Raw genomic sequence first — 11298 nt, forward strand, 5'->3', positions numbered from 1 at the left:
AAAAAACCAAAAAAAAAAAAAAAAAAAAAAATCAAAAAACAAACCCTGCACAAAGGCTGTCAGACGAAATGTCTCTTGCATAATGAAACAGGCTCAAGGATATGTTTCGAAAGACAACTGGGACTTGCAGGCAGCACAGGTTTACAGGATGAACTTTGTTCCTAAGGGAAGATTCCCTCACTGGTACTTCCGCAGAATGAGGAAGCCTCTAAAAATTACACATACTCCACCCTTCCTCCAAAGGGATGCTACCCAGCACACTCAGCCCTGCCCTGCACCCCCTTCCTGACGTGCAGGACCCAGCAGCTTAGAGCTTTTAAGTTGTTTTAAACTGGCTTTTCTTCTACAGAATTCCTCTTAAAAAATGCTCTGATATCATCCCCTCATATGCCTCCAGGAAAGGCTGGGGCCCCAAAGACCTCACCTTTACAACACTCAAATGGGATTGCTAGGAACAGCCTGTCCTGTATGCCATTTACTTAACTTCTTCCGCACCCTTATTGCCAAAGGAGACAACACGCTCCCCAAAAAGTAGGTGCGGGCTCTAGAATCCAATGCAGACCCTTCACGGAGGGGCTGGGTTACCATACTGAGAGGAGTCTATTGATAAGCATCTGGCTCAGGGCAGCTGTTTCACCTCACTTTTATCTTTTTAGATCACATTGAAGGTCAGTTTTAAAAGGCTCTGCTGTCAACTGTATGCTGTGTTCACCATCTTTTCTAGGTCTTTTCATATGATGCACAGTAAAGCTCCACAGGGAAAGGAGACCAAAGTTTGATTAACATGTTGTGAATGTATATTGTGAAGAAAGCTCTACACTTTCTCAGCCTGCAGTGAGTGCTCAGCATCTCTAAGATAAAGCAGTGGCATTATTTCTCAACCCCACTGGAAACCTTTTGCTTAGATGTCTGTAAATCTGTCTCCAAACAATATACATCTACCAAAAAGCAGGTGCTTAAGAGTAAACACACACCAGGTTGACTCCTGTTTACAGTCTCTGCCTTTCCACTCCCTCTGAAGCCTCAAGTAATCTCATGGTGTGGTAACACGGATAATTAGAAGAAAAGGCAGAAGAATTTCACCATGACAGTCCACTGCAGCTGCCATTAGCTGGTCTCCCTGCCTCCCCTCCTCACTCCAGCACAGACATCCACAGACATCCTCAGTCTCTGCTCAAAAGTATGGAGTATTCTGCACCAAGTATATGGGTGGAGGTTTTCATGCCTTCAAAACGACCGGCTGTAGAACTCTTAGTGCAACATGTCTCAAGAGACACCTACTTCAGGGACTGCAAAGCACCTATCACTGGAGACATCAATCCCATGACAGGCAGGCATCTCATTATGTTTAGCAGGTAGGGTGCCCATATCTGGCATTACAGACAACAGGTAACACAGCATTCAGCCAGAAGCACCTCTTGGAGGGTCAGACAGCCAAGCAGGACATGGGGACAACCTGCAGCAGCACAACCCAGCCTATATGCAGGCCCCCAAGCAGGGCTCCCTCCTATTCCAAGCATCACCCAGAGCTGCACCTTCACACCACTCTTCAGCAGAGCTAGGACATGAGTCTTGCCTTTTTCACTTTGCAAAGAAAGAGTGAAGAAGAAACAGGTCCAACTATGAGCCAAATACCAAATGACAGCGCAATCTAAGGGTAAAACCTACTGCAAACTCCAGAGTTGGGTCCTACAGCAAAGGCTTTCATGACTTACAGTCTCAATGAAGGGCCTTGAGCAGGTCAAGGTCCACTGGAGCTCCCATTCTCATCCCAGCATCAGCCAGCAGCCAACTTTTCCCTGGCTTTTGCTTTTGTTTACGACCTTAGGCACAGCACTTAACCTCTATGACTATCTATGCCCTCGGGAGAAGATTTAAGCATTTCACAGGGCTAGCGTGATGTTCAACATCTGCAGATAGCCTCCCACAGACTGGCAGGGAGGGTGCCGCATACCAGCAAATCCAAAGGGTGTTGCTCCCAGGAACACCAGGAGAAAAGGAGAAAAAAAAACAAAGAAAAGAGGCTTAGTAACCAAACCACACGAAGGCAAAAAGAAGCATTAACCTTTCTTTGGAGAATAGCTGTGCATCTGCTTCATCCTCTGTCCTGTGTCTGACACAGATTTTCTTCCAGTGAAGGAATTTGCCTACCTCCCTATATTCTAGGAATAATAAATTCTGGGCTGAAATCTGACCTATAATTTTCTACTATTGAAGAAGTTTGGTTCTTTGGTCCTGCAGCCCCATTCTGGGTCATGTGAAGAGCTTAAATGACAAAAAAGATGAAGACTGGGTTTAAGAAGCACTCCTATTTTGTTTGATTTTCTTCCACATTAGGACTCTCTTTCTAGGATTTAGGAAAAGCATTAACTTACCTGTTATCTATGGAACTGTAAGTAAAAAAGCAAGTTCTAACACCAAAAGGAAAAAGTGACTGACCACATTACAACTTGACAAATGCTGAGGAGGAAACTTACGACTAACTCTAAGAAAGCTAAAGGCCTACTTGAAAAAAGGTAGGTATATGCATTCTGCATTTTTTTTTGTGTAACCAGGTTCATATCACTAGGATTGCAAACAACGTAACTAGGTCACCTTACAGCATCATCCACTCAAAGCTGAGAAATTCTGGAGGAAAAAAAGAAAGAAACTGTCTATAAGACTACCAAATAAATATTATGCTAACACAGGCTTTCTAAATTAGTGCACTGTACTGGCTACACACTTACGGTGCAAAGCAATAAATGTCAAATTCTATTTATATTTATTGAATCCCACCTGCCTCCCATTTACTCAAAGAATACAGGAAAATTACAGTATCTAAATACCAAAATTATTTTCATTTTCCCTTCAACAAGTATGATGAATGTACAAGGTCTTTAAGCTTCAAATATTACGACAGCTAATATTTTAATATAATTAAAGGCTTAAAAATGCACTAAAGAAATTAATAATTCCCTGACAGCAAAAATGTTCCTGTATTAAGAAAACCATTGTAACAAACAACACAGAAATGCTTGATTTAATTCCGAGATCTCTGAGGTGGCTCTCTCTCAAGCATCTGCTATATATCAGACTGATGAACTGCTTTATTAGCTATACACTGTGTGTAATGCTCTTACAAGCACAAGACAAAAAGCCCTGCCCTTTTTGCAATATCCTTACAGGACACCAGCAAGAAGAAGGGCACAGTTGCTCTGCCCAAGAGCCTACTATGAGGACAGGCCATACAGGGAAAGCTCAATACCATGGCTTGAACACAGCAAAAATAATCAAAAGCAAGAGCACCACAACAATAATGTTGTCCTGGCTTAACATCCAGGACAAGAAAAAATGAGCAACGCGGCTGGAAGCAGAAAACATAAGATAAAACATGATTTTCTATCTCATCTCCACTGTTTTGGATTCAAGTTTTATTTAGAAGTTTAAGGACTCAGTTTTTAAAGAGGTCAAGAACCTTACAAGTACTTTAGAAAGTCCAATGAAACCCAGCATGGCAAGACCGTGTTTCCCACATTTTCAGTGGTCTGAAAGTCATTGCCCTCATTTAATGAATGTGCTGCTGCTTGCTAACCCAGTCTTACAAAACATTTCCAGCCATGCTGTAATGTCTTACAAGTTCTGCTTCATCAAGATCATCTGCAATTTTAAGAAGCCTAACTCTGAAATTTCAGTACTACAAGACTGGCTATTTCACCTATAGTTTACTAATAGAACCACAGACACACCTCTGCCCAAAAAACACACCCCACCCCCGCCCCCACCCCCCACTCCCCCCAAACTTCTCTAATACAAAAGAAAACAAACAAAAAAAGCACCATAAAGATGGCTGGCAAAAACACACATCAATTTCATGGAACACAGTTTACCATATCTTCAACATTCTGCAGTTCAGGATTAAAAGAAGCTATAGCAAAGCACCCTGAAACAGGGACAAATTGGTTTTGCTTGTTTTCACTCTGCATTTTCAGTGCTGATGTTTTTAAAAACATGCTATCATACTATCACTAAAACATGCTTAACATACTATCACAGTCTACCTTTGATTTAGTGTATCAAGAGAACATCAGATTAGGAAGATTAGGACCCCTACAAAATGTTCAGCAGTACCGGCTTCCATTACTTTTTTCCACCTTTTCTCCTCCTAGTTCTGTACAGCCATCCCAAGGCACTGCAATTTTCAACATTCAAATAACATGCATTCTTAGCAGTGGCATCAGTAGGAGCAAAGAGCACTCATGATGCTGCTAGATCAGGAGTTTGCAAATTCCAGGTGTAATTTAGATAATGGGAATGGGGTGGAAAGAGTTTTAATTCTGTATACACCTGACAGCAAAACTCCACGAGCTCTGATTTCGTATCGAACTACCAGGATATCATTAGGATCAATGGAAGGAGTATGTACTAAAAAATGCTTTCATTGATTTTCTTTTTTAAACAAATGGAACTGCTTCCATATATACTCCACATTCTCTCTGGCTCCTCTGGTCTGGCAGCTCTCAGCTAAGGGCAGACAAGTATCTTACTAAAAAGAAAAAAAAAGTGCATTTTCTATTCATGGGTTGCAAGCACACTGAATTTCCCATCTTTTGTTCTACCAAAATAAAAGCTATGAGAGTCTTCACAAAGAGAAAGTTTCAAAACGCTAGGAACTAAAGGTGAACTGAAGAAAAACAGACTTGAAGAAATAGTTAGGAAAAGAACTACAAAGAAGGAACTCCGCTAAAGAACAGGCAACGCACAGCAGTGGAGTTCACATGCATTTCTCCAAACATTATTTTCACCTCTTTTCTTCCTCCTTGGTTCATCACCAGTATCAAAGAGCTATAGATAGCGCAGCGCCCATCTTCCTGGCACTGCCACCAATGTCTTCTTAAAGACAGGCTGCTCAGCATACAGACATCCTCACTGGCACCAGCAGCCTCAGGGAAACGTGAGCTTGCAGGGGTGCAAGCAACACAAAACCAACTCCATGAACCCAGAAGGGTCAGGAAGATTTTTCAGCCTATATACAGCAGCAGATTGGAAGTGATGACTGATTACAGTCTGATAATCAGAGCATGTGAAAAAAGACAGTCACTGTTTAGTTCTATTTCTATCTCACGCTATTTCATCTCTGTTTACTTAGCAGAGAAAGGATTACAGTAACTCTCTACTTACAAATCAATGGAACATGCAGAAGAAAACCACATTATGATTATCTTAAAAATAACCAGCAAGTGCTATTTGACCTTTAAAGTGAATTATTGTATAATTAGAAGACACTGTTCAAAAGTGAGTAACTATGTGATTTTGCAGACGACAGTTACATTAAAAACATTCATAAAAGCAAATGCTCCTATTATAGTACGCACCACTCTTCTTGGGTGGCTAAAAGATTTGGCCCTGTGCCTTATGCTGCATTCAGTTCCTAGTAAGCAGCAAGGTAGGAGTTCAAAAGTATTCAGCACGGGCCCACGTCTGCTCACACTGCACTGCTCTGAGCTCACATTGCCTTTGCTTGGAGCAGCTTTTCCAAGTCCCATCCTTCATGCAAAATCACATGAGTTTACATGTATCTCTAGGTAAAAAAAAAAAAAACAACCCAAAACATTTTAACATTAGGACGTTACCAGCTACAACAGAAAACAATCCCTCCTTGGACTATTTTGCGCAAGTTTTCTCCTTATCCGCATCTGAAGTGCTATAATGGTGCTTAATTATTAAACTTGGAATAAAAGTTGTGAAAGTGCAATTCACATTTCACTGCTTTGCACTTCTCTCTGAAGGGACATTAAACTAGCTTAATTTTAGCCCTCTATTTGAAGAGGAGGAAAGGATAATCACATATATCGGGGATGTGGTAGAAAAATACGGAATAGCAATTTGCTTTGCAGAGAATTGCCTGAACTGAATTAAGAAGTCTTTCATTTTTCAGTTTGTAAAGAGATTAAAAGGAGAAGCATACTTTGCAAAAACCAGTTTGTAATAAAATTTAAGTAAAGAATATTTAAACAGAGTAGGTGGTTGTCATTTTTTACTTTAAGGCCAGGAATTTCACTTTCCTGACTGAATTGCATACCATTTTTTTCTAATTCTCAGATAATGTACTTACTGAGCCTGTAGAAAATTTCACTGCCTCAGTCATGGCATATAACTTCTCCAAATGGAATTGATGTGCACTGCTTTTTTAAAAAAAAAAAAACAAAAACACAAAGCTTTCCAGAACATCCATTTCACTCTGCAATAGTCTGAACAACCTTTCAGACAATTTATAGCATTTGACTAAAAGGGAAAAACATCTCCCCATCTTCTACCAAGAAATGAAGAAGCACAAACAGAGACTGTTCCCATTTCTTTTTTTTTTTCTTTCTTTTTTTTTTTTTTTGTAGTGGTCATTTTCCAATTTAATCCCTCAGTGAAAGCCTGACATTACGCTGACAATTTATTACGCCAGTGCCTCATGTGGAATTTACAAACAAATACATGATGTAAAACAATGACAACTCTTTCCACAAGTAAAGAGATACAAAGTTGCCACAGGTACAACATTATAGCTACAGCTCAGCATCAGAAATAGCACTTCAGCAACATAACCAAGAGCATCCAGTGTTATTTCCCTTCTTCCTACCAAATTATTTACCACTCAGTTATTGACAGGAGAGTGTGCAGGGAAGAGATATTAAAAAAACCCCAAACAAACAGAAAAATAAAAAAAAGAAATGTAGTTTCCCAAGTACCACAACAGCTATGGTATTAAAAAGCTAAAAAAAGGCACCCAACACAGCAAGGTAGTTTCAGTCCTAGTATGACTAGTGACCACATGATACTCTCAGAAGCAGCCTCCTGATCCTTCCAGCATGGAAAACAAGCAGCTGTCCTCAAAGCAGTCCTTCAAAGCACTGGCGGCCCTTCCCTCCAACGCCTATCAGCATTAACCACTTGGCTGTTCTTCCTCTTCATGCCTCCTCACTGGAAAAAGCCATTGCAGTCCCCAACCCTCTTAAACATACAGGATCTTTCGCTCCTTTCCTCTTCTAACCCAGCAGCATTTACAATAGGGATCCCCTACACCAGGCATCCATGTAGAGCCTTCCTCCAGGAAAGGAGGAAGGAATGAGGGTGCTCCTCCAAGCAAAAGATGGAAACTGCATTCTATACTTACTTTACTCCAAAGCCTAAGCCAGAAGGTAAAATGGCATAACCATACCATGATCAGGTTGCAGAAGAAAATAAAGAAGTGAAACACCTCGTGTACCACAAATGAATGGTATAGTGACAATGAAGGGCACAGCATCCTGTAATTTTGAATATCTGACCTCAGCCACCTCCACCTGGAAAGTAAGGGAGTCTCTTACCTTTCTTCATCCTTGAAAATAAACTTTCGCAGCTTCAGATCTCGCAGTACCAGTCCACCATCATGGCAGTGTGCAACAGCAGAAGCTATTTGATAGAAGAGTTTGGCTGCCTCCTCTTCTTTAAGCTTCTTGCAGGTACGAACAAATGAATGCATGTCCCCATAGCTCCTTTCAAAGAACACATATGCTTTTGTCTCCCCAAGAATTATTTCAGTAATTTGGTTGATATTTTTATGCGCAGGCAGACAAAAACATGGTGCTAATAACTCCTGGTAGCAGCCAATATCAAATACCTGCAGGAACAATGACAGTAAAGCCAGAGTTAGCAACGTGAAGAACAGTGAAGTTATGGTACATCTAATTCTGTTGACATAACCATCTCTAAGTACAATTTATGCTGCACCAATGTAAACAGGATGTCACAAGATCACAGTGCTGAGGCGAAGACAGAACAGACCACATAACCCTACACAGAACATATACATAACCTTGACAGGAAAGGCCAGTCTTCAAAACTTGTAGCACAAACAGTCTCACTAGCTAATAGTTGATGAAATTTAGAATGTAATCTGAATTGAGCTGTGAAGACCAGTGACGTATAAGGGCAGCACTCAGGAGGAAACATGTTTATCTTCTATTTTCCATCCAAATAAATTCACAGGGAATTCAACCAGTAGCTTTGTATTGAGAGAAGCTGTCACATTAAATTCACCCTGATCTACATGCCTCTTTCTCTTGATTTTATTAACCCATTAGAGCTTTAAGGATTTTCAGTTTTAACATAGCATCTAATGCTATTCATATTTACTTCCTGCCTTTCTTTCCTCTCCGACAAACAGCAACGTCACTTTCACTTTCAAAGTCTCAGTTTTACAATGGCTGTTTATAAGATCAGAAGGACAACCCGGGAAATAGCCCTGCCTGTTGGAGTACAGACAAACATCCTTCAAAGGCAAAGACAAAACCACCCTGAACTCTCTGCATTTAAATCAAGTGCTCCATTAAAAGCAAAGAGTCCCTTTACTAGTAAGTATGTTATCACTGATCTTATGAATGAGCTGGAAGAATTAAAAAGGCTGCTGGGAAACCCAAATATAAAAAGTTACTATAATCTAGTGGTGACGAATGAATCAGTATTTGAGTCAATTGAGAAATGCCCACATTACAAGAAAAAGAAAGACTTCATTGAGAATAACAGAAGTCAGTGTGCTAAAAGAGAGTATGTGCAAAGTATTGATAGGAGTGATTTTTACTTATAATTATACCCGCTCCAGATGTACTGCAAAGCAAGGGATTAGTATTTCCACCAGCACAAAAATTCCAGTAATATGTAACTTACTCTTGGGTGTTTTGCGACTTCGTTAAAAATAATTTAAGGTGGTCATGTGTTGTTCTAATTGAACAGAAAAATGCATAACTGGCACAGATCTCTTACCAACTGCTTTAAACTGCAGTTGGTATCCTCTCCAAGAAACAAATCTCCCTGTTTTCTTTGAAGCTTTAACAAGCTTTCAAAACTGAGAGAGATACAGTTCAATCAAAATGTACCTGAGGCTTCAAAATCCGAGTCATTTAATGCTTCAGGGCACAATCCTAATAAACTCCTTCTGCAGAAAAAGACCCAAAATCCAAGAAAGTGGGACAGCCTCTCTTCACACAGCTCTTTCTCTCCCACCCCATACCTGTGCTGCTGCAGTCCAGCACAGGCAAAAACAACCTTAAAGGCAGACTGCCAAACAGATCAACACATTTTACAGGGTGTAGATTAGCACTGAGGCATTCTGGTGACATGGTGCGCTAGGGAAGCAGAACCGGCATGGTCAGGGGGTGTTGCTAAAATCACTGGTATGTAATTCATTCCAGAGGAGAATTCATCGACATTCGGACCTCAAAACTCATTACTACTACACTGTAAGTGAATAGCTCTTCTACAAAGCAGCTGCTATAAAATAAAATTTAAGCAGGAACGTAGCTCTAACCCTTATGTGAAAAAAAGCTTTTACAGAATTCTCTCCTAACCAGATCATCCTGATATAAATTAGCTACATTCTGATGTTCACAGACAATGTTAACCAAGTAGGTCTGAATGTGCACCATCTTTGAAAGGGAGGGAGATGGGAAGTGCTATCATTCTGCTACAGCTTCAGAATACCTTTTATAAAGGGCTTCTTTGTATCCCAGCTTTTACGATCCCTGGCCTCAATTCAGCAAATGTCCAATAAGTGCAGTTTGATTTAGCTCTTGCTGGGAATTGGAAGTGAGAAGTTACCATTGTTTGGATGCCACAGAGCCTTGAAGGAAATAACAGCATCTGTACAAGCAGTGGGTGCAGCCAAATGAATCTTGAGAATCATCAGTATGTGTCTGTTATCCAAACCACTGTTTCTGCAAGCAAGCACTAAGAGCATCTTCAATAAGACACCAGATAGCGTGTCTCTAAGCCCGAAAGCTACTTGACAAATAGGAGTCATGATAATGCAGGCATTTTAAAGCACACATTAAATTGAGTTCAGGACTGACAACTGCGCATTCACAAACTACCAATTCAGGCTAGAGTCATATTTTTGGAGCTAGAAGTAGTGCCTCACACATACGGAAAACCTGATACTACTAAACTGTGAGGATCAGCTAAAAAACATAGAGCTTAAAGAGAAGAAAAAAAATAATAATACAGTCCACTGGTGAGCTGTAGTTACACTGTTCACACTGTTACCAAAACAGTGCCTTAATCCTACAAACCAAACAGGAAACAAAGAGCCCCCGCTTTACTACTTGCTATGCAAGTTCACCTGTAATTTCATGCAGAGCAGCAGCTTTGTGGGATCTGTTTATTTCATGAAAAGATGCCAATGTCCTAGAGTGCAGCACAGTACTATTGCACCAAGCGGGGCTTTCATTCTAGAAATTTTTGTCTTCTGTTGCAGTTTAGTAACAAAGCACTTCGTTCAGCATGCAGTACTAGTCCTTTGCAAAGTCATGGGCCCTTTTTTCCCCAAAATAATCACATAAAGACTGCTGTTCCCTTAACATCGGGTTTTATAACTCAATCAGTAAACATATTTAAATTGCCCTCTGAACTCCAGTCTTTACAAATAGCAAACAGGAACAACTATTTTCTTCTTCCCTGCTACAGCCCAGTCCATAACTTCTTACGAATCAAGCAGAAGAAAGTATGAAGCCATCAGCAACACTATCATTAATCCCTGGAATACAAATAAGATACAATATGTCTGCTTTTCCATTTTGCTGTTAGTTCAACACCAGAAATTCTCCCAAGAGAGCCAAATGGCACAACTGCGTATTTTGGGAACAATACAAACACTGCAGCATGTGCTGCAAGACTGCAATTTGCTCTGTAGTTATAAAAACTACTACTAGCTACTGCCTCAGTTTGCTGGGCATAAGCCTGGGTCACTAGAGACAGTGAGAACCACAATTTAGGAACAAAGGAAAACATTCCCTCAGCCCAGAAAGAGAAAAACATTCCTCCACAGACATGCACGCGTGTGGGTTTCTTTTTCCCACAGCTCACCTTTGAGCAGTAGCAGCAAACTGGGAGGAGGCAGAGAAAAGCAGGCAGGCTACAAAGAGTGGGATAGCTATTTTGTCTGCTCTTCTAAAAACCGTAGGTGTGCAGGTTTTATTCTTGCTCGGCTGGGCAATGGGGGAGGATGCTGTTTGCAAACAACCTCTAGGGTGAGGGAGCTCAGGCTGATTAATTGGATGGGAAATTTTTTTAAATCACTTTTAAAATAAAAGTGGTGTCAATCTCCCCACCCTCCACCCCTCACTGCTTCATCCTGTTCTGTACCCCAACTCACAGAACAAGGGACAGGAAAAACAGGTCCTAACACCTTAAAATCAGCTGGGGATTCCCTACTCCATTTTGAAAAGTGAGAGTGGGGAAGATGAGGCTTTCTCCTGATTTGAACTCACGGTAAGACCTACTTAGAGAACCGCT

The 11298-nt window shown here is 40.7% G+C and overlaps 1 protein-coding gene across 1 annotated transcript in view; it reads right to left on the reverse strand.

The window, feature by feature from the left end:
• TRIB2 (tribbles pseudokinase 2) overlaps window positions 1–11298 on the reverse strand; it is a 20461-nt gene that overhangs the window by 8572 nt on the left and 591 nt on the right. The window contains exon 2 of the mRNA XM_010137092.1: window positions 7338–7630. Within this exon, the coding sequence (XP_010135394.1) occupies window positions 7338–7630 (293 nt within the window). The remainder of the gene's footprint in view (window positions 1–7337; window positions 7631–11298) is intronic.

Source organism: Buceros rhinoceros, unplaced genomic scaffold (genome assembly GCF_000710305.1).
Source record: "Buceros rhinoceros silvestris isolate BGI_N320 unplaced genomic scaffold, ASM71030v1 scaffold6255, whole genome shotgun sequence".
Taxonomy (NCBI): domain Eukaryota; kingdom Metazoa; phylum Chordata; class Aves; order Bucerotiformes; family Bucerotidae; genus Buceros; species Buceros rhinoceros.